Genomic DNA, 23904 nt, shown 5'->3' with positions numbered 1-23904 from the left:
TGCCACAGTTGGGGCATTCCAAGGTTGTATTATTTGTAAATGCCCTTGAGTTATTGAAAATGGTGTTTTTTATTGGAGCTTTCTATTAATACACTCTCACGTTCAAAGGCAATCATCGTTCACAAATATCAGGTCTGAGGAGCTACCTGCTACTGGTATTACGGATCGAGATCGCAAAGTCAGTCTCTATGTGCATTTACAAAAAACTTGATTACTACATGGCGTTTGAAATTTCCCAATATTTCTTTTTAAGTTCTTGTGTGAACTCTGTTGCATATGCCCAAAGGCTCAGGGTTTGATGCACTCGGCGACGAAACCATTGCTTGGACATGATAAGGACTAGAACTCTGCCTCAGGTGACAAAGCCATCAGTCGAGAGAACGTATTCGTTATGATCCCAGCCTTGGGGTGCCGTTTGTCATTGATATAGAGCCTGACATGAACAAACTTCTCAACTGTATTTTAAGGGGTACCGCTCATCCCCAACTGGCCATATTAGAGACAACTAGATTGCGTGTGAACGGTCAGCCGTAACGTGAAGAATTTCGCTATCTCTACTTCTATGTGGAGCCGTGATCTCTTTTACTGCAGTACTTTCTGATGTGGCGAATTGTCTCCTTACGGTGTTCGTTATGGCGCCAAACCGTTCTGTGCGCCTACTGAGGCTTATTGCGTTTCAACTACGAGAACGGCTATTTTTAAGGCCTTGTCCATATTGCGTGCCTAAAGCTCAAGTTGGGAACGTTCGATATGTTGGTTTGATAGATCTCATGGAGAGATCACGAGCTTAGATACCTATTAACCAGCACGCCTGCCCATGTATTGGCTGGATCATATTAGTAGATACACCGTTCAGTGACGGTTCAGAGGTAATAAAACATCCATATGCTACAAATATGTAGGTTTTTGTTGATTCAAAAGCTTGTGGAGGACGCATGATGTGTAAAACTGTACAGTCTTTTGCAACCGCCATTTTCCAAGATAGACAAAAGACAAAAAAGCCGTCGTATTCATAAGGTATCCATCCGAAACGTGCCTAAAGGGTATTTAAATCGATACAAAGATAACAGCCGTTACTCCTTCATCTTGACATAGTTGCTGGGGAAAATGCCCGTTCTTGTGCCAATTTGTCCGGTCCTATGCGCTGTCAGTTACTGTAACGATGTTTGAGCCATTCGTGTTAGATACATACCACCAGTCGTTATCACTCTCGGTTCGCTTTAGTACAGTGATGACATCTCCCTTCTTGAAACCCAGATCACCTGGTTGATCCGCGTCAAAGTTGTACACAGCAACTGCCTCGTTCTTCTTAAGCATTGCTTGCTTGGCACCAAAGTTGGGCTTGGGAGCCGCTGGCCGTCCAGGGCCAGCCTTCTTTTCGGCGCCGAACCCTCCCGAACCTCCTGTGGGATTGTCACGATAAACGTAGTCGTTGTTCGCTCCGCCACCAGAAGCAAATGTGCTGGAACGCGTGGGCCCACCAAAACCGCCTGGTCTGTCGTATACATCGTCCTGCCATGTATTCGACCGGCTGGGTCGTCCGAAGCTATCATCGTATGAGCCTGAGCCTGTACGATCGCGCTGCACGCCCTCGCCCATCGCGGATCCTCGACGGCCGTTCCACACAACATCGTCGTGCTGATCGTCGTATACAGGAATGTCGTTGTACATGGCGTCGTCACCACCGCCTCTCATGCCGTTGAAAACGCGCGAGTTAAGGATATTCATGAGAGGGGCAGCTTGAGGGGGTGGCCTCACAGAACCGGTGAGGAGCTGCTGCGCCGTGAAGCGCTGGCCGTACATCTTCTCATTAGCATCACGGCGCTCAATGATGGCAGATCCCTCGAGGGAAACACCAGCAAAGAGACCCTTGGTCTTGGAGTAACTGAAGATGCCGGCGACACCTTTCAGCGAAGCAGCACCGGCTGCTTCGGCATTGCGACCAACGGGACCAGCTGCCAAGGAAACATTGCCACCTAGTGTCAAAGAGCCAGCTTGAGCAAAGGACCGGACGGCGCTCGAATCGTTCAGAATAAAGACAAAATCCGTCAATTCGAAACCAACTTGACCACCGAAGCCGGCTCCGGCGGTCGCAATAGCGCTCGGGGCACTCCAACCGCCCTCGGGAAGTCGGGCGACGACGAGACCGCTGCCAAAACGGCCTGAGCCGAGGAAGCCGGCCTTGAGAACGGTGATGATGGCAAGGCCCTTAGCATTGGCGAGGATGGATGGAGGAATGACCTTGTCGGGACCGAAAGACTGGCGAGGGTTGATAAAGGAAGTCAGGATCTTGCCGCACTTCTTACATTCCGCTGTTGGGGAGTTGTGTTAGCCATGTCTCGCACTTGAGCTGATCGCTTCATTGAGGGGTGGAGTAGCCCATGATGCGCGATCATGAGTGCGGAATTTGGTGGCTCGACTTACACGCCATAGACGACGGGAGGGGATTGTTGATACCCATCTTGATACACTCAAACAAAGCTCAAGAGATACAATGCACAAACAGGAATAGGGATAGAAAGTTGTCGTCGCGCAAGTCGAAAACTGTTGTTGGAGGAGCCAAGAAGCTCTCAGTACAAGGCCGATGAGTGGGGTTGATATGATAGGTATAGTAGCCCAGCTTGACCGGGTTGCGTCGTCACCAGACGAGTTACTGCTGCGCCTCGATGGTATATGCCAAGGAGTGGACGTAAGCAAACGAGTGTAGAATATTCTGCGGCGATATTATACAAGGACTTGTAGGATCGACAAAGCTACAAAGAAGGAAAAGTAGAGGTCTTAAGTCTAGACTATTAGGTGCAGACGTTGGGCATGCGCATTCACGGCACCTCGTAACGGGGGAGCTTCCATGTCCTGTGGCGCAGCAATTCAGGTAACCTGGCGTCAACGTGAACAACAACGAATCCACTGTACCTAGAGCCTTTTGCAACTGCCCAACCATTTTCTCTCATCAGGCCTTGTCTGTAACATGTTGCCCCGCCTTAGGCGCCAGGGTACAGGACATTCAGCTTTCCTTTGGTGCATGGAGAAATCTCCAGTTTCTCAGCGGATGGAGGTGTGGCTGTTAGTTGAAGTGTGGCGGTGTCAGCACCAGAGTACGTACCACTGAACGTTCAGCGCGCCCGCGTGAGGTGGCCGTGGCGGACTTTGGGGCCGACCGAGGAGGTCGTCATGGCTATCGGTTTTGTGTTAGAACTCGAACCCCTTTCACAACTTGGCCCTTGACATTTCGAGGATACATCTGACGACGACGAAGACCTCTCGTCTTCTGCAAAGCGACGACAAACAACACACGAAACAATCTGTTCCCATCGAAAGCCAGACCTCACCGAGAACCCCTGTTTCGCTATCCCCTAAATTCCGACATCCTTCACCATGTCCGAAGCCTACGAACGAGAGCGCCAGAACAACGCGCGCCTAGATGAGCTCTCCGCAAAGGTCTCCGCCCTTCGAGGTGTGACAGTCGACATTTACGATAACGCTCGAGCCCAGGATGTCATCGACAACACCGTCTGTCTCACCCCTTCGCAAGTGCCAACTTCCAGCCGACTAACGTCAAACAGTCCGATACCTTCTCCTCCATGACCACACAGATGAAGGGTTCTGCTGGCCGCTTAACTCGCATGGCTGCATCAGGCAACCGTGTCGCTATTCTCAAGCTTTCGGGGATCGTTATTGGCGTTTTCTTGGTGTTATTCTACGGGGCAAAACTGTTGTTCTAAGATATAAGCTGGACAGGGAACGATCGTAATACAGTGCATCCGCTGTGAAGGGAAAACGGATGTTTACTAGGTGGTATACACAGATGGTCAAGGGCATCCAAGTGTTCACAGCTAAAAGGCTAAGGAGTTGTGTCTCAGGATTTTTACTGTTTTCGCAGCGTTGGGCTGGCGTTATTTGAATACACTCACATTGCTTCTCACCCGAACCAATGTCATAATGGTCGTACAATTTAAGCCATCCTGTTTCGCATCTACTTGACTCCTAACATGCAAACGCCAATCATGCCTACAATTGTTTTATAGAAACCTCCGCCCCAAAAACCATCTAGATGTTTCCAAAACTCACTACCTACTGCCACACGTTTGAGAACAAGTCTTCATCTCCGCCAAAGCCACCGCTAGGCTTGGCTTGACCACCACTGCCATTGGCAGCAGGTCCACTGCTTGTCCATCCTCCAAACTCCTCATCAGCCGATACTTTGGGCGATGCAATAGGATTGAAGCCTCCTGATGCCCCAGGGACGATGGGTGTGTTGGCAAAGGCTCCTCCCGTGTTACCCCAACCAAAATCGCTCGCCGCCGGCTTTGGTGGTTCAGGGGCTTTCTGGACGGGAGCTGGTGCGGGAGCTGCAGGGGCTCCCCAATCACTTCCGCCCCAAACATCAGCACCAGAGAAACCACCCATAGAACCGGCTGCGTTAGCAGTTGTTGTCGTACTGGTCGGCGCGGCGGCAGGAGGGCTTTGGGGAGAAGAGAGGTTGAAGACGGAGTTGGTGGAAGCAGCTGCGGGCTGTGGTGGGGGAGGCGATGTGGTCACAGGTGCAGAAAGATCGAAAAGGTCACCCATGGCAGAGGATTGAGCGGGCTTGGGCGCGGCAGGAGCAGCAGAAGCAGCAGGCGGTGGGGAGGAAAAGCCACCGAAGTTCGAGAAGTTGGAAGACTGCTGCTGGTGGGTAGGGGCAGCGGGTTGGGAGGGTTTGCTGTTGAAGAAGCTACCTCCTCCTAGACCACCAAAGGCATTGCTACTTGATGTGGTACGACTGGCGGAGCTGAGGCTGGCAAAAGGGTCGGGAGCGGCGGGCTTAGGGGGATTCGAGATACTGAGACTACTAAAGGCGTCGTTGAAGCCACCAACAGAGCCTTGAGACTGGTGGCTGAAAGTGGGAGAGGCAAGGCCACCGAAGCCTCCCGCAGATGACTGTTGCTGAGGCTGAGCATGAGGTTGCGGTTTAGGCGCAGTAGCATATAGAGATAAGATGGATTGTTTCAAATCGGGACGAGACTGACCGCTCGGAGCGGTACCAGTTGTGCTGGCCGGTCGAGGAGGAGCCGCGGGCTCACCAAAGAAGTCGAGTCCAAGTAGTGAGTCCTTTGTGCTTGTTGCCCTTGGGGGAGCGGGTTCTGCCTTAGGAGCGACCTTCGCCGCATGAGGAGCAGCGCTGCTTGATCGCACAGGGACAGGGTCTCCGCCGATGAGATCTCCCTGAGGTGCAGGGACAGATTTCGGTGCTTGTGAGTTGCCTAGGGATGCCTTCCTGATGGACTCCTTGCGCTCTATGACTTGCTTCTCCTTAACAATGCTAAGGGGTACATCGTCGTCGCCATCAGCATCTAGAGTAGCAGGATCGGGCATGGGGCCATCCATAACCCATCGCTTGAGTTCGTACTTCGTTCGGATAAAGTTCTCGATCTTGGCTTCAGAGGGGGCATGGCCTGGCGCAAGCTTGGCTTCCCAGTATTTATTGGCGCGAGCGTTTCCCCAGCTCAGAACACTTTGGAGTTGTTCGTCGGTCCAGGAATCGAGGTCGACGGACTTGACTCGGCTGATGTGAGTGCCCATGCCACGATGGATGCCCGAACATCGGATACAGATGAAGACACCTAGGTTCCAGCTGGCCCATCGAGGATCTGAAATGGTCAGAGGGAATGTGCTAGCAATCTCGTAGTCTAATACATACGCTTGTTTCGTTTACAATCAGAGCAGACCTTATTGGCCTCCAACTTGAGGAGACTCTTGATGGTAGCTTGGTTTTGCGCCGCCCGCTCAGCAGCGGGGTTCGGGGCTCTCCTGGACATGGTGATGCTGATTGATGAAAATACAGAGGAAGTTCGTTATGAGTTGTGGTAGAAGTCGAGATAAAGGAATTCGAAGCGTCACTCTGAACGAGTGTTGTTGCAAAGTGGCAACCTGTTCGAAAAGGGTGTGCCTAGAATTGGATGAAGGTTGATAGGGAGGTGCCAAGGTGGTCGGTGATGTTCCCTTTAGCTGCCCAGCGGAATTAATGCATGGGCGGGGCGGGTCTGAACACTGCGTGGTAGGTACCTGACCCCTGGAATTGGCGGGGGGGCTACAAGACCGCACCAGCCACTGGATGATCGAAGCTTAAGGTACCTTAGGTTTCCTTTTACCTCAACTTGTATCATAATATTTCTTTTGTGAATAGAGTCGGGTCGAAGAAATTTGGATTTTAGTTATCTTAGCCTGCCAATTGTCTCAAAGAAACTCAGACTCATGGCTCACTCTTCGCAGGTAAATGGATCTGTCTCGCTTTGTGAAATGAAGATATCTCTAGGACCTCGATCATTCTGGTAAGATGCGAAACATGGGGGCTGAAACCGAAGTCTTATCGTACTCGAAGGAAATAAGACTTTTTAAACTTTTATAGTAATCCTCTCTTAAAGTTGAATCATCAAATTACCGGATTTGGTATTGTACCAGCGTATTCAAGCGCAATACTCGAGCCGTTGGGCCACAAAGAGCGTAAAGCGGATAACCAAGATGTGGCTGTGGTAGGCTTAGCAGCAATAATTCGATGATGCAAATGATTCCACAGTTCGCAACCCATGATTTGTCAACCGGTTGCCACTAAGACCCGGGACTTATAACGTCTCTCTTGAAGGTCATGAATGATAACTCAGTCTTCAATCGAATATAAATAACCATATACAAGTCCTTTCTCAATGCGCTTCTCTCCATTACTATCCACACTTTTCTACACTTTCTCAAATATCACCCGCGTGAGAACTCCTCTGCCTTCACACCTGGCCTTTCGACCTATTCCCCTTCGATCTATGTCCGGCATTCCTCTGTTGGGCGCTTTATTTGGCACTTCATCCAAGAACTCTTCCAATATGTCTTACCCTGATCAACGTTCAAACGACGAGTGGCGAGCTGTCCTCAACAAGGGTATTTTCTTGCACTGCTAGCATCTCTTCTACACAGTAACTAACGTTCGCAGAGCAATTCCGTATCCTGCGTGAGAAGGGTACCGAACCTCCTGGTTCTGGAAAGTTTGACAAGCACTATCCTGAGCAGGGTGTTTATACCTGTGCTGGTTGTGACGCTCCGCTTTATAAGGCGAGCCACAAGTTCAGCTCTGGTTGCGGCTGGCCAGCCTACTTTGACAGCATCCCTGGTGCCGTTGTCCGTCACGAGGATCGCGCTTTCGGTATGGCACGAACGGAGATTGTATGTGCCAACTGCGGCGGTCACCTAGGACATGTGTTCAAGGGCGAGGGCTTTGACACGCCCACTGATGAGCGTCACTGTGTGAACAGCGTCAGTTTAAGCTTTTCACCTGATGATAAGACTGTCAAGGATAAGCCTGAAAGCAAGGCTTGATTTGAAGTATACGGGATCGGGAAAGACGAATGATGAGATTACGAGCGGCATTGGTATGAATGAGGAGCATATGGTGTAGAGTGTGAAGTAACGTGGTACTTAGCTGAAATTGAAATATGAAAATATTGAACAATAAACGGGTTCTACAGTGACTGGTCTTAGAGTTCTCCTTCAGCTGACTGCATCAAGTTGGCCGTTACACATCCCAACCCGCCCAAAATTCATCAAATCGTTTCAATCAAATCTCTCAGGAAAGTATAACCATTCTCCACGTTCCGCATCCCAGTGTCGGAATCTTTGAGAGCTCTGGTCCCAAGTCCAGTAGTTGTCGTCCATATCACCGTCTTCGGAGAACTTGATTTCGGGGGGTGTCAAGGCTTCTCCCTGTATATATGCTTCTTCGATATCGGCTTCCACTGGCTGATCCTCAAAGGTAATATCCAAGCAACGTATTCTTTCCTCCAAGCCATCTACTAGGGAAGTTTCAGTCTTTCCATCAAGTCTTCCTTGAACGTATGTATTACTTTCTGGGTAAGTGTCGGTCATCTCATCCTTGACTAAAGATCCCTTTTCTTCGGTTCCATTGTGTCCTGGGGATGTATATGTCGAATTGTTCAGCCCCTCTTCAGAACATGATATAGTAAATGATGCTGCGGAGACTCGAGGCACTTGACCTCCATAGACGGACTTCCGCTGAGGATCCTTCAGCTGTCTCTTACGAGATTTCCCTCTCATGGATGCTTCCGCAGAACGGGCTATACTATAATTATTTTCTTTTCCAGCATAAAGACGGCTAGGCATGAGAACCTAAAAATGCATCAGTTCAAAGTCGTGTAACAGGTATTTGAAGAAGCATTCATACCTTGACCAATGCATTGTAACAACTCTGTCCGTTGTTTTCTTGGACATCCGTCCTATCTACTGGACAGCGCATGAACAAGGCTTTGATAGCAATATTGGGGGCCATCAAATCGACCAATCTAATTGTTTTCCTGGCTTGAGCCAAGTTTATACCTGGAAGACTTGTAATGTGATTAATAGTAATTCTGTGAAAACAGCCTTCAGGAAGCCTATGATGCAAGTCAGAAATAGCGGGCATACTCAAGGCAACAATATACTGACTGTAGTAACTTCTAGTAACTATTGAATTTGAGTCTTCATTGATACCTGTCGAGTGCATAGATGGACATTTTTATGTCCTGGCCTCATTGAGATAACTCGGAAATGGGCGGCATTCAGCTTTCGAAGTCGTAACGCATTACGATGACGAGGCAAATGTGTCATTCCATGAGGTACGCTACTTCGTAATCATTTATTGTGAAACTGGTCATTCGAATCTGTTTTCTGTCAGAGCCTGACGCCCGGTGACTTATGTCCCTTTGAGGCGCAGCACTGACAACACCATATCCGGTTGCCTTTCAGATTGAGGTTGAAAAAGCCCGCGATTGTGACAAGGCGATGACAGTTACAGAAGTGAAATGTAACTGTGATTTAAACCCGCATCCGCGCCTCATCAGAAGTGATAAGATGCAGTTCCTCACTTTCAACCATGCGTGGCCAGTCTCGGTCGCACAACGCACCGAGGCGGCTCTTTATTTCACCGTTAGCAGCACAGCCCGCCTTCGATATGTCGGTAAAGCGAGGCTGTGCACAGCGACAAGCACCAGAGACCACTCAAAACGCTTATTCTTTAGGTGTTTGATGGAAAAGAGGATCGAGGCAGACAATTGGACCAGTATGCCTCGGAATAAAGAAGCGTGCTACTACAGGGTCTAATCCAATGGTTGACCACAGATATCTGCACATTTGCTGCGCTGCCTGTCACGATGTCGAGGAAAACCTAGCAGAGGTGGTTTTACTCAGACAACAAGCCTCATATACCTGTCACATAAATCAGGTTGAATTTCATACCCCGCCGCTATATTCTTCATTGTGTCTAGTTCCTGTTTAAGAACCAAGGCCCCTGTTTTTTAAACAATATTTACTCTTTTTCCGGGCACTATTCTCTGCCTTATATCCATTTCGTCTACACTCTAATATTTATCAATGACTCCGCCGAGCAGACAAAGAAACCCAGCTCTGGCTGGTAGGCCTGGTCGCTTGAAACTCAGCGTGGAAGAAGCCATCAGACAAGCTTCCTCTCGCTCGCGGTCGCCCACTACACTCAGTCCTATCTCCAAGGATCGATCGAGGCGTCGAAGTAGTTCGTCGACTACTTCTCACACGGTTGAGTCATTCCGAAGGCGGGCCAGAAGTGACAGGCACTTTGATCCTCTGGGCTTTCAAACCCAGGCGAATCAACACGAAACTTCCATATCGTTTCCACCTCTCGGCTCTCAGGACTCTTCGCCATTCCCTCGATTATCCGTTGACGAGTCCGCCGTTTTCACAGACGAGGAGCCTCCAAGCCAAGGCCAGTCTCCTATTGCTCAGCTATCCGGGCCCAACTGGCAGACGCCAGCACAGCCCCTTCCAAGCGCCCTAAGAACTCAGTCAGCACGAGTCAAAGATGGACAGATGATCCGGGTTACTCTCAAAACCCAGACCACCGAAGTACCGTGTATTGCCAAGTGCTACCTCACTCGGGATTTGAGTGTCGTCGATAACGACTTTGCTCGCAACTGGGGCGTCAAGATACATCCAGTACCTAAACCTCGCTGGAAGGACGCCCGGCACTGGTGCGTGCTGGACGTAATTGACGTGGAAACAATTGGCAGTGTTCAAAAGCAACTGTCAATTCGGCTTGGCAAGCTTCCAGACCAGCGGGTCAGCGTTGAGCTTGGCATTGATGCACTCAAAGCTCTCCATCTAGTTGATGAAACTGGTAGGTAGATTGTCGTTCTAATTAGCTCATGTCAGAATGTAGCTAACCCAAAGGCAGAACAGTTATCTCGATCTGCACCTCCTAGCCAATATCTACCATGGACTGGCATCAGCCCTCCTTACATGCAGCAGCCTCAAGATATCCTCGGACCGTATGTGCTTACACCTCCAGCACCACAACAATTTCCCACTGGTCGTAATCGTGCTCTTACAGTACCGTCGATACCTTCTATTAGGATAGATACATCGTTCGACACTTCACTTTCGGTGCCAAAATCTGTGGGCGACTCAGGTTCTGGCGAAGATTCAAGTTCACCTTGGGATTGGGATGCTCTGTCGATAGCATCTCAATCATATCAAGAAGATGACCCGAGCGCCTGGAGTCCGGCTGTTTCGGACTGTGGTGGTCTTTCCTCTTCTTTTGACACTTGTATGAAATAACAGTCCGCGACTGGGGGATTTCTACTTGATAATCTTTGCTTCCTTTCCTTGGTGTAGAATGGCGTTGATCTTGTATTAAAATTCTTATGTTCTCTAATATTGATACCCAGTTCGGGAATGGCGGTGTCACGAATCAGTTTCGCCAATCTTTAACAACTTAAAACATTGGGAGTCGGTTATTTCCTTGTGACAATTGGGGGACCACGTGCTTACCAGACTCAGATCAAATCGTCATTTTTTGGAGTATTTCTTACTTTGCTAGCCACCTCGTGACGCAAGAGCGAAAGCAGTTGGAGAAGTTCCCCCGCGCTGAAAGCTGGGGAAATAACATGTGATCAAACACTAAAAGAGCCGCTAGCAACGCCAAGACTGGGGCGACGAGATGCCTCGGTCGGTCGGTCTCACGGTTTGAAGTCCGTTCTTAGCTGGTCTCCATCTTCGGCCATTCTTTACCATCTTCTCCTGTGACAAAGCTGACCAAGCCCGAGTCTACTTCTACTCCTGCACAACATCCGAGGTCTAACGAGATTTTCTCTCTGTATAATAATCCTCTCTTATACTTTTTCTCCGCCTCAGTCAACTTCTGTCCTTTGTTTTGCGCATATACCCCAGTACTCAACTCTCTCCCTCACACACACTTACCTATCCTTACATCATAGCAAAAATGGGTGGTATGTCTTCTTGTCGCACTGCGATCATCGCAAACTCAGACTAACTATCTTGCCAGTCACCGACAGAATCATTCAGATTGGAGGCCAGATCTCTGGCAACCCGACTGCTGGCGGTCGCGAGAAGATCCTCCAGAAGAACCCTGACGATGTATGTTACCACGCATTGCCGTATGCGCCGGTATAGTTTACTGACCTTACATAGATCGTTGTCACCGCCGCCTGCCGAAGCGCATTCACCAAGGGAGGCCGCGGCGGTTTCAAGGACACCCCCGCTGCTGATCTCATGGCTGGTGTTCTCAAGGCCATCCTCGACCGCTCAAAGATCAACCCTGCTCTCGTCGAGGACCTATGTGTCGGAACCGTTCTCGCTCCCGGTGGCGGCGCAACTGAGATGCGCGCCGCCAGCTTGGTCGCCGGTTTCCCTGAATCTATCGCCGTCCGAACCCTCAACAGACAGTGCTCTTCTGGTCTCCAGGCTACCGTCGATGTCGCCAACCAGATCAAGACTGGCATGATCGATATTGGTATTGGTGCTGGTGTTGAGAGTATGTCCCTGAACTATGGCCCTGGCGCTGTCTCCGAGTTCTCAGAAGCCTTTGAGAACCACCCCGAGGCTGCCAACTGTAAGGTGCCCATGGGTGTCCTCTCTGAGCAGATGGCCAAGGACCTCAACGTCACCCGAGCTGCACAGGACGCCTTCGCTGCCTCATCATACCAGAAGGCTGTCAAGGCCCAAAAAGCGGGACTCTTTGACGAGGAGATTGCTCCTCTCAAGGTCAAGTTCGAGGACAAGGAGGGTAACACCAAGGAGATTACCGTCTCCAAGGATGATGGTGTCCGAGATGGCATCACTGCTGAGTCTCTGGGCAAGATCCGCCCTGCTTTTGCTAAGGACGGTTCTATCCATGCTGGTAACGCCAGTCAGATTTCCGATGGTGCTGCCGCTGTCCTCCTCATGAAGCGATCCACTGCCGAGAAGCTTGGACAGAAGATCCTCGGCAAGTACGTTTGCGCCTCGATTGTTGGTGTCAAGCCCCTTCTTATGGGACAGGGCCCCTGGAAGGCTATCCCCAAGGCTCTCGACCTTGCCGGTATCTCCAAGGATGATGTCGATATCTGGGAGATCAACGAGGCTTTTGCCAGCCAGTGCTTGTGGTGTGCCAACGAGCTGGGTATTCCCCAAGAGAAAATCAACCCCAAGGGAGGTGCTATTGCCTTTGGTCATCCCCTAGGCTGCACTGGTGCCCGACAGGTCTCTACTCTTCTATATGAGTTGAAGCGAACAGGCCAGAAGGTTGGCGCAACATCTATGTGTGTAGGAACTGGTATGGGTATGGCCGCCATCTGGGTTGCCGAGTAGAGTTTGTGTACAAATATTTACAGCATGTATTAAGAGCATTTAGTATTTATCTCAATTTATCCTTTCTAGAACCCTTCTATACGAGTTCCTACATTATTTGCATTTGCAACCTCAATCAGATGTGTTCCCACCACGAGATCCATCAGCCCAAGCCCGACACTCTTGTATACTACAGTACCGTCTCTCAACCAACGGCAGAGGTGGTCCTCTGATTTTCTCTTTTCTTTGTCCAAAGAGCTACTAGAGTTCTTTCTTGAATGGAAAAAAGAGCTGGATCTGCGCCCTTCTGAATCTACTGAACCAGTAGGACTGGTCGGGGCATCACTGACATTGCTTCCGCTGCCATAGACCGTGGACATGGAGCTCATCCTACCATGGATATCTAGCTTATCCATGTCAGAAGAGAAAGATGCCTGACTACTGGAGAATCCGTCGGACTCCTCTATAGCTAGACGATGGAGCATCACAAGTTCCCCCAGCCTGTCATTGATGTCAGTGACTGTTTGGAGAGGAGGAATAAGCACATACTCAACAAGTTGATGGGGCCCAATATTGGCAGCAATAATCTCGCCTGCTTCTTTGAGCACGCCTTTGATATTATCAACGACGATGACTCCGCCTTCGACTGCATGCTTGTGGAAGTGTCGATGAGGCTTGTCGTCCCTCTTTACTGCTAGCTGGATAAGGTCATCTGGAAGCTCCCGCATTTCTGGCGTATAACTTCCGACAGCAATGATGAGTCGTCCTTTCTTGCGGCCCTCATGGGACGTTAAGATGGATCCATCAAAGAGGTCTTTTTGCGAGGCTGTGCAGCAGTAGATCACATCTGCATCCCTTATCTGATCTTTTACCAGGCGTCGATATTCGTGGAATGCAGGGATCAGGAGACCGAACTTGGTGTCTGACCAACCTTCTCGTTTCTTGATCTCAGGAGGGATGCTGGCGAATCTCTTCAGGATGCCGGTCGCTTTATCGCTCCACCTATGGTTTATAACATGAACGTGTTTAATAGTACTGCCGCGGATCATCAGGGCAAGCCGAATATGCCAGTAAGCCTGAAGGCCGCTGCCAAATACTGTCAAGGTCTTGACATGATTGCGGCGCTCCAACAGACAGGTAGATGCCAGGGCTGTTCTGAATGCTGTGAGAGCTGTTGCATTGACGATTCCAAGTGGTGATCCATCTGGCCGGAACAGGTTGAGAACACCAGTAGGACTGATCTGCGTAACCCTAGAATCCTGGGATGCTTCCGTACTCGTCAAAGAAATTACTAATTGGTTAGATTGATTCGTCTATACCGTGAGATGAAGTCTCACCTTTGCAGCCCATTCCACACGGGGCACATGAGGGCATATATAGCGTCTTAGCCATGGTCTCTGGATGTAGTGTTGAGATGCGTTCTGGTTGCTGAAAGGCTTCCTCAAGAGCCGGTACTCCGGTAGAGAACTCGTGTAGGGATGAAGCCAGAACATGGCGAAACTCATCAAGCTCGTCAACGGTAAGACCTTCCAGGATGGAGTTAACCTGGTCGTTTGAAAGAACGGTATAAGTCATTTTTCGTGAGGCTTCATTCACTGGACTGACTTTCCAAAATGTGCGAGGCTTTAACAACAGAGAGCTTGTGATGAGTCAGTTTGTGCAATTGGTGGTTCACCGGTTATTTGCTTGAGTTTCACGGTCAGATCATGGGCTAGAGAGACCAATGAGTGTTGCTTGATAAGCTACAAAGACAGAATTGATGCGTGTTAAAGATGATGTAATAGTGTAGAGGGAGCTTATTTATAGGTAACTTTGGCAGGTCCCCGGATCTTCTACGGGAGGAAACACTCCACCTCACCACGTGGTAAAAATAGGTAAGGTACGATCGTGCAGGCCATGGAACGTTTAGCTAGGTGTTGTTGGCAGGGCTGAATTGAGGCTATTCCTGTGAGAAGATCTCGATTGGTGTAGGTCTAGATGAGTCTCTGACGGATTCGCTTATTCGTATAGCATGACTGAAGTTGATCAATTGTCACGTATCCGTAGCTGGTCCATATAATTCTGTAGAACGCTATTATGAAAGTAAACCAAGGGACAATAACTGTAGAGCAAGATGAAGTCGGTCTTGTCCTCGTTATAGCATCACAAACTTCTCAAATCGTAAAGTCTAAAATGATAGCTGGTTCTTATAAAGTCTGGAGTATTGTCAATTCATGGCTACCTACCTACAATATGCATGAACCTTGAGTGTTGATTCGTGGGCTTAAAATACGGCTTTTAAAGGGTGCCTGAATCTCAGGAGCTCCATGAATTCGTATGCGAAGACATCAGCTTGAAGGTGAGGGCATACTAAGCATCCACTGGCTGACTGAGCCTTGTCGTTAATAAACTTGGCAATTGTCTCTGTGAAAGACTCCATCTGAGAACCAACTCCGCTTCACTCTGGGCGAGGCTTGGCGATGCCGCGTGGTCAACGTACGTCACTTGGCTGTGCAGAGAATAGAGTTGCCTAAACAGAAAGTGAATACATGTTGAGCAAGACAGCACAAAGTAAGAAAAGAAACAAGGACTACAAAAGCTCTCTTGGTTGCGTCTCAGCAGACCCAGAGATCCGAAACCCAAACCCTTTGTCTCATGTTCGCCAACTGGACCTCCACTATCAATAGCGCACCATCCATCCTCCTTACAAGGACCCGTTCCCCTACAAACACAAAACAACCAATGCCCCGTGGAGCATCCACTCGCCTGCCCTTCCATTAACTTGTCCGTCCGTATTGACACTTGGAGCCAAGCCCTTTGACCCTGCACCAGCCTCAATCAAAATTGGGGACCACCTCAGCAACCATACCATCCTGCGCCTACACCTGACCAAGAGGCTACGTTCATCATTTCAAACTTCGCATCCCCGTCGTCACAACAATTCAAACTCTCCACCTCTCGATTCAGTCTCCATCGCCGTCGCAACAATCGACATTTCTCGATACGCTTTACTGCAATCAGATTACGATCTCGAATTGGTCTCTTAGAAAACATCAGTCACTTTCTCCCTCGGCTGGTCCAAGCCCGAATACGAAAGCTCGACGTAAGCTGGCAAGATGACGCTCAAGGAGGAGTTCCAAACGCGAAACTTCAGTATGTCGCTCTCGATTGACTGCGCTTTGTGGAAGATACTAACATTCGTGTAGGCATCTACGGACAATGGTAGGCTAACGTTCCTCGGCTGTATACAGCTTCAATCATAGCTATTGAGCTGTTAAGCCACTTTGCGACATGATCCATACCGAATGAACTACGACGTAACAACCGACTAACACTACTTGTGTATAGGCTTGGAATTCTTTCCATGATCATCTGTCTGGCTGTTGGAATCGCCAACATCTTTTCGTTTAATGTAGTTCGCATTATCTTCTGCGCCTTTGCTATGTAAGAATCGCCCATGTTATGACGAAGCATCGATATTAACCATACACAGCGCATCGGCCTTTGTCATTCTTTTCATCGAGGTCCCTCTTCTTCTCCGAATCTGCCCAACCTCCGGCAAGTTCGATGAGACGATTCGCAAGATCTCGACCAATTATATGCGCGCGGCCGCCTACGGCGTCATGTCTGCTCTGCAGTTCATTAGCAATGTCAGCGGTGCAAGCAGCTTGATTGCTGCTGCTGTCTTCCTGCTACTGACTGCTCTTTGCTACCTGCTTGCCGGTATCAAGGGTCAGGCCTTTGTCGGCAGCAAGACCCTCGGTGGTCAGGGCGTCGCGCAGATGATTGTGTAGACTCGCCAGCTGCCAGCCCGACCAATTTCGTGGCTCTACCACAAAGCGAACGAACCACTATCTAAGTTGATATCTTGCACCGTGGAGTTCGCCGAGTACAGGAGGCACCTAAGGCTTTCCATAGCTCGCAGGTGCAGGAGGACGGGGATGATGATGGAAAATCTGCTTATCTCGACGATTTAGGTTCCTGCCAAGAGCAGCGGCCTGTATACCCAGCTGGATTTGGCGTCTGGGATGAGGAACGGCTCATGTTTTGATTGAAGTTGATGCCATTTCGTGAACGAGTTTCAACGACTGCGTTATTTTGAGTTATTTCGCTAAAATTTGAATTCATTTCTTGTATTTCTGCTCATGAGATGATGCTATGATGGTGTCGATGTTGCTTCAATACATTTACCCACTGGCAGATATTGTTCCATGCTATGAATAGCATGTCTGGAAAGCTATTGATAGCTCTCGGGATCGCCGCCATATCAATGTGGTAATTCACCCATGTCCATCATGTGATAAGAACTGCAATATGCTGAAATTAGCTGCATATCAAAGACGGCAACCCAACGTTCATAATTCTAGACAAGGAGCACGTTGTAGAAGGTAGTGCTTAAAGCTCTGATTCCCTCGTGATATGATACCCAGGTCTTTCTGCTGGGCGCTAGTTTGAATTTGGTTGATGGCTGAACGGACTGGGCAATTGTTAGATTCGAGACCGGATGCTACAAGGAATTTTGGTTGCTTTCACGCCAACGAGCTTCGTGCCATGGCGTTCCACAAAACCAGCGCTCCTCTATCATAAGTTAAAAACAAATCATTACGATGATAGAATGAATCATAGAACAATAAGGCCATATACTCTACTCATCACGATACAAGAGTTAGCAATGTCTAGGGTAACCGGACCGGTCAACTGGAGCTTTGGTTACGGTGATGGCGTCAGAACGGACCTTTTTGGGACAGCTGCGGAAAACTTCTCGGTCTGATTGCATCATGTACAGGGTGGAGGGGTCAGACGGGTTGTGATTCGACTGGAGGATCGTGATACTGTAAGATGCCCAGGGGAAACAAAGCTTTTTTCCATCACAGGTGGGCGATCATTGACACCAGCCTTTGCTTCTGCTTCTATTTACAACGACATAGAAGCTGAAAGAAGTCTAGAATCTCGAAAACAACGAGATCGTCGTTGACCTTTGTTAGCTGATCCAGGTCGAGACTCCAATTTTCCTCGGGGACCACGATAGTACTTGACTCTGAATAGTACTCTACTTTGTAGCAACAAAGGGGCTCGTGGTCTCTTACCAACAACGTTTTCACTTGCAATGCATGGTTTGATAGCTCCGTTCCAGCTGGTCAGGCGACCGTCAGGTTTGTTCACCGTACCGTCCAGTAGCACGCCGTCGAGTAAGCGTCATTCTTTTGACCTCTTATGGACGGGAGCGTCAACAGGAAGAAAATAGCCGGGTGCAGCATCGATCGGTTGGTGGGGAATAGACTGCAGGAGATCCCCGCCATGATGAACTATGGCGGGTCGGCGGGAGCGAGCTGTTGAGGGACTCTGATGAGAGTGAGTGAGTAAGGTACCTTGCTTATGATTCTTTCTTATGATGATATATTGGCCAAAGACAAAGCCATGCATGCATAATTTCAAGACAGAAACGAGCACCTGTATTGATTTGGCTGTCGCACCGCGCGTCTCAAGTTTCATCAATGGGATTGGACAGAGGACAATCGCAGACTCATGGAACCGTACACAGACAGATTCAGGGACTTGGGACTGGACTGTGGTATCATAGTTATGCGGGGTGCACTGTATCCAGGGCCATGCAAGTGACAAAAATGCTTTATTTGGAAAGCTCTGAGGTAAGCTTCAGAATAGAGGTCAACAATGGGATGAGGTTATAACATGTACTCAATTCGTGCTCTGACATGAGTAGAATACACGAATTGCAGCTGAAAACTGAATAAAACCTCCTAACCAAAGATCGTCGAGAATAGAGCAGCTTCTTTGCATTCTTCATCTTTTCAACTCTTCAAAACAATCCACGATCTAGCTACAGTGTTGACCAGAAACGCCTCGCACCGTCCGACTTGGCGCCATCGCCATCCCTGTTTTCACAACCAGTGACGACGAACAAAAGTCACCAGCTCCGGTGGCACTTCCTGTCACCTGGACGTTCCATTTTGTATTGTATTGAGGCCAGAATCTGGCATATAAATACACTGATTTAGTCGGGCCCGCTGCCAGCTTGAAATGCGCACATAGCTTTTGTATACCTCGTCTTATCTCACACCTCAAATCCCCAACCGAAGCCGGTTGTTAGCATTGAACTATACTATATCTGCACTGCTTGTGCCTGGGCCAATCAATACCAATCACGGCAACCCCATTGGTAAGTTTCTTCGTCCCTAAGCAAAAGATCAATCAATCGGTGTGCGACGGGCGCAACACTTGGTGGGCGCAGCAGGGTGTGCCCGTATGTGGGATTGGATTTCTATCGCTTTCTGATAGCAATGGATCCATTCACAGGCGGCGCCTCTAACTCGTGAACCGTGGATCCGATAAGCCCAGGGGCTGGTCCAGCACTGTACAGTACCTTAGCTACCTGCAGCTGGAACCGGTAACAGGTACAACCTACAGGCACGGCACGGGCACATGGATGGACGGAATCTTGTTGATGGGACTTTAGACTGGGATCGAGGCCAACAAATGTCTTTAAATACCAGTCTATGCCCCTGTCACGGATAAGTTCCAATTCGTGCTATAGCTTCCAATTGCCTTGGTTCTACACTTGTTATTCGAACTTGATACTGATTGTTTAGTATTGACCATTTGTTGGTCGTTCCAGATCATCATCACCGTCTTACATGAAACCGCATTTACTTCTCTTATTTTGTTTCGTCAACTTTCTATAATCGCTCCTTTGAGCATCTAAATATCAACAATGACCGCTGCCGCCATGCAACAACCTCCCGTTATTCCTCCCCGTCCGGCTAAGGGCCAGGACAAGAATGATTCCCTGGGCAATGTTCCCAAGATTCCACCTCGTCCTTCATCGAAACGATTTGACCGCTCGATATCTCCCAATCCCGATCGATTTGCTCCCTCACCTTTCAACGAGGGCATTCCTCAAAAGAGTCCCATTTCTGCCCGATTCAACCCCAACGATGCTCATCAGGACCCAATCAACCGCCCAACCAGCGTTTCAATGCCCTCGATTGGCCAGGAGGGTGCTGAGTACAGTGCCGTGACCCACGAAGTCAAGCCTGAAGAGGTCCAGGCCGACGAGGACGACAGAGCTGCGTCACCCGAGCAAACACGTACCATTGCGGAAGACCTCAAGCTTCATGCGCCCAAGCCCTCCCTGCCAGCTCAAAGCGCCAAGCAGCGTGTCCAGGCTGTTACCCGCACCGACTCCGACAAGGCAGCACAATTTGGCATTGGCCGCCCTGGATCTACACAGGGCAACAAGAAGCAGTCTAGCACCAATGTGTCGGTCAGTGATGGCCGTCCTGAGGTGGAGGATGAGCATGGCATTCCCGAAATCGGCCAGCGCGTGCCCATGAACCCTCATCTTGGCGACGTTCAGGCCCCTTCGCCTGGACCTGGGTCCGAGGAATTCAAGAAGCACCACCATCGCAAGCACAGCTCTCGCGGTGGACCTCCAGGCAGCTATGGCCTCCACGGCCATGGTGTTGCACCATTGGACAAACTCGAGAAGGAATACTACGAGAAGCACCCTGAAGCCCTTAAGAGGGAACATCAGACTCCTCTGCATGACCGTCAAAATGACTTTGCCATGAGCAAGGATGACCTGAACAAGCTGGTCAGAGACACGCGATCTCGTGGCGCCGGCTTAGGTAAGTTGCGAATCTACTTGTGCTCGCACTAGCTAATGAGATGCAGGCACATCTGGTTATCAGGCTACGCCTACTGATGAAGTTGGCTTCCAGGCCAGTGAAGAATATACTTCCCGCCTCTCTCCCCGACCCGCTTCCACCAATGAAGGCAAGGTTCAGCCTCTGTCATTTAAGTCGGAGATCATTGGCCCCGATGGTGAACATACTGTGCACGTTGACGATCCTAAGCACCCAGAGTACCGCTCGTATGGTAACGAAGATCCTGCTGTACACGACGAGGACCATGAATACACCGCACCCATTTTGGCTGCCGACGAAGTCAAGAATGATGATTCTTCTTACAGCCAGCGTCCTGCTGTTCATCCTCCCGCTGACCGTCGAGGTAGCGGCGACTTGGAGGAACCAACAAGTCGACCTCTGAGCAGGTCTAGCAGACCCAAGAGCAGACCCACCAGCATCTATAAGAACAATGATTCTCAAGAATTTGCTCCCACTTCTCTGGACGACGTGGAAGAATATGAGCCTCTTTTCCCTGAAGAGGGTAAGAAGGAAGCTCAGAAGCCAGCACCTGGCAACAAGGCACGACACTATTTCCCTAGCAAGGACATTTGGGAGGATGCCCCGGACAGCGTGCACTTCACTGTTGAGGTTTCGACACCAGATCAGGCGGACCAGGCAGAGCAGACAGAGGAGCCGCGACGACGATCATCTGCTATGGATCGTCCTAAAACCCCAGCTCATATCTTTGCTCAGAGACAAGAGGAACTTGCCGAGCAAGAGGCCAGTGGTCCTGTGGATATTCAGCCCCCTAAGAACCATGACAAGCCAATCTGGTACGAATCAAAGGAATCTGATTCTTTCCTTAACAACAACAAGAGACCTTCCGCTAGTCAACGATTCCCCAGCAAAGATATTTGGGAAGATGCTCCCGAGAGCCAGCTCTACGAGACTACCATTTCTGATACCCCAGAACCCGAGGTTAAGGAGGAACCTAAGGAGGAACTTGCGGAGCAGAACAAGCCTTCAATTCCGGAGCGACCGGCTAGAAAAGCATCTGAGGATCGTCCTGCAATTCCAGAGCGACCCAAGCCCAAGCACACAACAAGCGATGAGGGCAAATCAAAACCTCCTGTATCTGACAAGCCAAAGCCTCAGATCCCTCCTCGGCCTACAAAAGCCTCATCAGGAGACTCGACAGAGCCCAAACAGAAGCCTCCCGTGCCTAGCCGACCGGCCGGTAGCAAGATTGCCGCCCTTCAAGCAGGCTTTATGAGCGATCTGAATAAGCGTCTCAAGTTAGGACCTCAGGCTCCTAAGAAGGAGGATCCCAAGCCGCAAGAGGATTTGACGGAAGAGAAGGAGAAGGCCCCGCTTTCGGATGCTCGTAAAGGTCGAGCCCGGGGCCCACAGCGTCGAGCTCCGGCAAAGAGCCCCGCTGCGGCACCGTCGCCGGCCGTGCAATCTGCAGGTCCTTCTTTATCATTCTCAACTCCCCAGACTCTCTGGTCTATTGATCCCGAGGGCTCTCTGTCAGTATCCGGTGAACGAACTCCTGTTTCTGAACCAGAGCCAGCGGTGGAAAAGACTGAGGAGCCTGTCGCTGAGCCCGTGACTACCCAAGAACCGTTACCGAAGTCTGAGCCTAATCTGGAGCCCAAGCCGGAGCTCCGATCAGAGCCTGAATCTGAATCAGTTCCAGTGCATAGGGATCCGGAACCCGCAGCAGGAAAGCTACCTCAAGAAGCTGAGCCTGAGCTCCCTGCACAGCAACCTGCCGTGGAACCTTCCCCAGAGCCAGCTCCAGAGGCGTCTCTCCAAGAAGCTGAGCCTGAGCGTGAACAAGAACCAATTCAAGTTGAAAAGAGTCTCGTTACGAACACAGCTGGTGAGAGTATCTTGGAGACCACTGTGGACAAGACGGAGGGAGGTGATGCAGTTGAGCCTGTTGCCGTGTCTGATGAAGTTAAGCAGTAAATAAAAGAATGATAGTAGACGTGTCGAGGGGGATATGGGTATATTGTAGATGGTCGAGCTGGCAACGTAATCAGAATTGAGTTTGTTTTCAGCGTTATGAAATAAAATGAATCACAGCGGCACCCCTTATGGAATTATGCTTTATTCATTTGTGCTACATGAAAAATACACACAGCGTCATATGCAGTCTTTTTGTACAATGCTTACTCTACTTGCGCCCCCAGGCCTTCTCCTGATCCACGCCCTTCCTTTCTCTTTCAACAAGTCGATCGAATTCGTCTTGTGCCTGTTCTTTTGCGACTGCCCTGTCCTCATCTGATTTGCTGAACGAAAAACTGTCACTGGAGCTACCAGCAGACCTGCTGCCCCAGCCAGACTGTGATTCTTGCCGGGATCCGGTTTGAGAATGGGCAGCCCAGGTGCGGGACTGGTAATCAGATTGCTGGGTCGAACCTTGTGATTGTTGTCGAATGCGCTCCCAAGCAGAACCAGCGGGAGAAGATACTGGTTTATTGCGGGAAGAGGCAGCGATTGGTGAAGCATCATCATCATCATCTAGAACGCTCCAGTCGTCATTGGGTTGTTGACTCTGTTGCGTCGTGGTCGAGGATTGGGTCTTGTCCCAGGACTGGGTGGGGGTGGGCTGATATCTACTCTCAGAGCTGGTGTTGCTTGAATCATTACTGGCCCAAGGGTCGTTCTCATCACTTTTATGCACATCCCTACCTGTAAAAGGTGCTCTTGAGATGGTTGGGTTGCTCATTACATCCTTGACACGCTCGGCAGCATCCTTGGTGAACTGTTTCAAGCGAGGATCATTTGTCATGGCAGCTTCAGTTCGAATAAAACTGACAGCCCGGAATGCGGGCTCAATCATGAGCATTATGACAGCGGAGTAGGCAGTAAATCGAAGACAATGCCATGTTGCACGAGGGTAAGCTCCACGAATCTTCTTGTTGGTGAAAATGCTGGTAGCCTCATTTGGGTTGAATCGGCCGCCGAGCTTGGGCTTATAGAAGGGGAATTGCCATGTGCGGCGACCACGATAGGTCATGTATCCAGCGAGTGCGACACTCAGCCACTTTAAGCCGGCGTTGGTGTGGATGTTATCGAGGGTGTATTCGGCAATGGCTTTTGCTTCCACATCCTCCAGATCTCGACCCAGAGTGGCAGCGAAGCCAGAGACTCTGGACGTCGCAACAAGAAGATTCCAATCACGACGGTAGCCAATTACGGAGGCGTAAAACGGGGGAGAGTATTCTTGAAAGTATCGAGTGACTTGTTCTTTGACGCGGGGTTCATATTGGTTGCGCTGGGCGAGTGCCGACTGGCGCCATTCTTCCATAGAGTGCTTGTAGCTTTCGCGGGACTGGGCAGGGCCAGCGCCATTGGGCTGAGAATTCATCGCAATTGGGATTCTTGAGGTCGAAAGTACAGTGAATCAGAGTCTGAGTAAGCGTTGTGAGGTGGTGTTTCACTGATTCATCGGCTCGAGATCATCAAATGACGGACTTGGCGGGACCGAAAATGGTGACGCTGTGAAGCCTGGTCCACTGACGCACAGGGCCGTTGATGGTGGAGTCGGGTAGTAGCTTCGATAGAGCTTTGGAGATGACATGGATGTGCTGCAGCTCCAACCACGCTAAAAGCTTCTCCACGTGACCTGGCAACAACAGCTGCAAGGGGT

The 23904-nt window shown here is 49.9% G+C and overlaps 11 protein-coding genes across 11 annotated transcripts; 6 read left to right on the top strand and 5 right to left on the bottom strand.

Annotated features, from left to right (window-relative positions):
* Window positions 1-701: 701 nt before the first annotated feature.
* Window positions 702-2789, bottom strand: FOBCDRAFT_221325 (uncharacterized protein). Its single transcript, XM_031178768.3, has 3 exons — window positions 2425-2789; window positions 1193-2312; window positions 702-1137 (listed from the first exon to the last, which is right to left on the bottom strand). Exons 1-3 carry the CDS (start codon window positions 2459-2461, stop codon window positions 1074-1076), a joined length of 1221 nt encoding a protein of 406 aa, XP_031044655.1. The 5' UTR covers window positions 2462-2789; the 3' UTR covers window positions 702-1073.
* A 335-nt stretch (window positions 2790-3124) lies between these two features.
* On the top strand, window positions 3125-3945 carry FOBCDRAFT_221324 (uncharacterized protein). The gene is made up of 2 exons (XM_031178769.3): window positions 3125-3510; window positions 3564-3945. The coding sequence occupies exons 1-2, from the start codon at window positions 3376-3378 to the stop codon at window positions 3720-3722; spliced, it is 294 nt and encodes a 97-aa protein (XP_031044656.1). The 5' UTR covers window positions 3125-3375; the 3' UTR covers window positions 3723-3945.
* On the bottom strand, window positions 3946-5965 carry FOBCDRAFT_221322 (uncharacterized protein). The gene is made up of 2 exons (XM_031178770.3): window positions 5681-5965; window positions 3946-5630 (listed from the first exon to the last, which is right to left on the bottom strand). The coding sequence occupies exons 1-2, from the start codon at window positions 5796-5798 to the stop codon at window positions 4072-4074; spliced, it is 1677 nt and encodes a 558-aa protein (XP_031044657.2). The 5' UTR covers window positions 5799-5965; the 3' UTR covers window positions 3946-4071.
* Window positions 5966-6580: 615 nt separating this feature from the next.
* Window positions 6581-7481, top strand: FOBCDRAFT_159577 (peptide-methionine (R)-S-oxide reductase). Its single transcript, XM_031178771.3, has 2 exons — window positions 6581-6909; window positions 6962-7481. The coding sequence occupies exons 1-2, from the start codon at window positions 6684-6686 to the stop codon at window positions 7342-7344; spliced, it is 609 nt and encodes a 202-aa protein (XP_031044658.2). The 5' UTR covers window positions 6581-6683; the 3' UTR covers window positions 7345-7481.
* Window positions 7480-8562, bottom strand: FOBCDRAFT_30821 (uncharacterized protein). The gene is made up of 3 exons (XM_031178772.3): window positions 8467-8562; window positions 8207-8414; window positions 7480-8151 (listed from the first exon to the last, which is right to left on the bottom strand). The coding sequence occupies exons 2-3, from the start codon at window positions 8309-8311 to the stop codon at window positions 7579-7581; spliced, it is 678 nt and encodes a 225-aa protein (XP_031044659.3). The 5' UTR covers window positions 8312-8414; window positions 8467-8562; the 3' UTR covers window positions 7480-7578.
* Window positions 8563-8999: 437 nt separating this feature from the next.
* On the top strand, window positions 9000-10978 carry FOBCDRAFT_259858 (uncharacterized protein). The gene is made up of 2 exons (XM_054704241.2): window positions 9000-10168; window positions 10226-10978. Exons 1-2 carry the CDS (start codon window positions 9391-9393, stop codon window positions 10606-10608), a joined length of 1161 nt encoding a protein of 386 aa, XP_054560216.1. The 5' UTR covers window positions 9000-9390; the 3' UTR covers window positions 10609-10978.
* On the top strand, window positions 10977-12719 carry FOBCDRAFT_181204 (Thiolase, N-terminal domain-containing protein). Its single transcript, XM_031178777.3, has 3 exons — window positions 10977-11279; window positions 11336-11427; window positions 11482-12719. Exons 1-3 carry the CDS (start codon window positions 11273-11275, stop codon window positions 12637-12639), a joined length of 1257 nt encoding a protein of 418 aa, XP_031044664.1. The 5' UTR covers window positions 10977-11272; the 3' UTR covers window positions 12640-12719.
* On the bottom strand, window positions 12705-14193 carry FOBCDRAFT_239102 (uncharacterized protein; the record flags this gene model as incomplete). Its single annotated transcript, XM_031178778.2, has 2 exons — window positions 12705-13909; window positions 13956-14193. The coding sequence occupies 2 exons, from the start codon at window positions 14191-14193 to the stop codon at window positions 12705-12707; spliced, it is 1443 nt and encodes a 480-aa protein (XP_031044665.2).
* A 1535-nt stretch (window positions 14194-15728) lies between these two features.
* FOBCDRAFT_221312 (TVP18/Calcium channel flower) lies at window positions 15729-16792 on the top strand. The gene is made up of 2 exons (XM_059609571.1): window positions 15729-16041; window positions 16091-16792. Exons 1-2 carry the CDS (start codon window positions 15962-15964, stop codon window positions 16389-16391), a joined length of 381 nt encoding a protein of 126 aa, XP_059464700.1. The 5' UTR covers window positions 15729-15961; the 3' UTR covers window positions 16392-16792.
* Window positions 16793-19053: 2261 nt separating this feature from the next.
* On the top strand, window positions 19054-22355 carry FOBCDRAFT_30780 (altered inheritance of mitochondria protein 21). Its single transcript, XM_031178782.3, has 2 exons — window positions 19054-20243; window positions 20290-22355. Exons 1-2 carry the CDS (start codon window positions 19328-19330, stop codon window positions 22215-22217), a joined length of 2844 nt encoding a protein of 947 aa, XP_031044669.2. The 5' UTR covers window positions 19054-19327; the 3' UTR covers window positions 22218-22355.
* On the bottom strand, window positions 22351-23789 carry FOBCDRAFT_221305 (uncharacterized protein). Its single transcript, XM_031178784.3, has one exon. It carries the CDS (start codon window positions 23620-23622, stop codon window positions 22426-22428), a length of 1197 nt encoding a protein of 398 aa, XP_031044671.2. The 5' UTR covers window positions 23623-23789; the 3' UTR covers window positions 22351-22425.
* Between the last annotated feature and the right edge of the window lie 115 nt (window positions 23790-23904).

The sequence above is a fragment of the Fusarium oxysporum genome, chromosome IV, assembly GCF_013085055.1.
Source record: "Fusarium oxysporum Fo47 chromosome IV, complete sequence".
NCBI classification, from domain to species: domain Eukaryota; kingdom Fungi; phylum Ascomycota; class Sordariomycetes; order Hypocreales; family Nectriaceae; genus Fusarium; species Fusarium oxysporum.
This window is presented reverse-complemented; position numbering and strand designations above follow the sequence as displayed.

Excerpts from the sequence above, each read along its gene's own strand:
- FOBCDRAFT_221322 (XM_031178770.3), bottom strand. The coding sequence starts at position 5,798 with ATGTCCAGGAGAGCCCCGAACCCCGCTGCTGAGCGGGCGGCGCAAAAC. Across the intron at positions 5,631-5,680 it reads TGATTGTAAACGAAACAAGC|ATCCTCGATGGGCCAGCTGG; the intron begins GTATGTATTAGA and ends TGACCATTTCAG.
- FOBCDRAFT_159577 (XM_031178771.3), top strand. The coding sequence starts at position 6,684 with ATGCGCTTCTCTCCATTACTATCCACACTTTTCTACACTTTCTCAAAT. Across the intron at positions 6,910-6,961 it reads GCGAGCTGTCCTCAACAAGG|AGCAATTCCGTATCCTGCGT; the intron begins GTATTTTCTTGC and ends TAACGTTCGCAG.
- FOBCDRAFT_181204 (XM_031178777.3), top strand. Across the intron at positions 11,428-11,481 it reads TCCAGAAGAACCCTGACGAT|ATCGTTGTCACCGCCGCCTG; the intron begins GTATGTTACCAC and ends GACCTTACATAG.
- FOBCDRAFT_259858 (XM_054704241.2), top strand. The coding sequence starts at position 9,391 with ATGACTCCGCCGAGCAGACAAAGAAACCCAGCTCTGGCTGGTAGGCCT. Across the intron at positions 10,169-10,225 it reads CCATCTAGTTGATGAAACTG|AACAGTTATCTCGATCTGCA; the intron begins GTAGGTAGATTG and ends ACCCAAAGGCAG.
- FOBCDRAFT_221325 (XM_031178768.3), bottom strand. The coding sequence starts at position 2,461 with ATGGGTATCAACAATCCCCTCCCGTCGTCTATGGCGT. Across the intron at positions 2,313-2,424 it reads CCTCCCGTCGTCTATGGCGT|CGGAATGTAAGAAGTGCGGC; the intron begins GTAAGTCGAGCC and ends ACTCCCCAACAG. Across the intron at positions 1,138-1,192 it reads GAGAGTGATAACGACTGGTG|GACCGGACAAATTGGCACAA; the intron begins GTATGTATCTAA and ends GACAGCGCATAG.
- FOBCDRAFT_221305 (XM_031178784.3), bottom strand. The coding sequence starts at position 23,622 with ATGAATTCTCAGCCCAATGGCGCTGGCCCTGCCCAGTCCCGCGAAAGC.
- FOBCDRAFT_221312 (XM_059609571.1), top strand. The coding sequence starts at position 15,962 with ATGATCATCTGTCTGGCTGTTGGAATCGCCAACATCTTTTCGTTTAAT. Across the intron at positions 16,042-16,090 it reads ATCTTCTGCGCCTTTGCTAT|CGCATCGGCCTTTGTCATTC; the intron begins GTAAGAATCGCC and ends AACCATACACAG.
- FOBCDRAFT_30780 (XM_031178782.3), top strand. The coding sequence starts at position 19,328 with ATGACCGCTGCCGCCATGCAACAACCTCCCGTTATTCCTCCCCGTCCG. Across the intron at positions 20,244-20,289 it reads ATCTCGTGGCGCCGGCTTAG|GCACATCTGGTTATCAGGCT; the intron begins GTAAGTTGCGAA and ends AATGAGATGCAG.
- FOBCDRAFT_221324 (XM_031178769.3), top strand. The coding sequence starts at position 3,376 with ATGTCCGAAGCCTACGAACGAGAGCGCCAGAACAACGCGCGCCTAGAT. Across the intron at positions 3,511-3,563 it reads AGGATGTCATCGACAACACC|TCCGATACCTTCTCCTCCAT; the intron begins GTCTGTCTCACC and ends AACGTCAAACAG.
- FOBCDRAFT_30821 (XM_031178772.3), bottom strand. The coding sequence starts at position 8,311 with ATGGCCCCCAATATTGCTATCAAAGCCTTGTTCATGCGCTGTCCAGTA. Across the intron at positions 8,152-8,206 it reads GTTACAATGCATTGGTCAAG|GTTCTCATGCCTAGCCGTCT; the intron begins GTATGAATGCTT and ends ATGCATTTTTAG.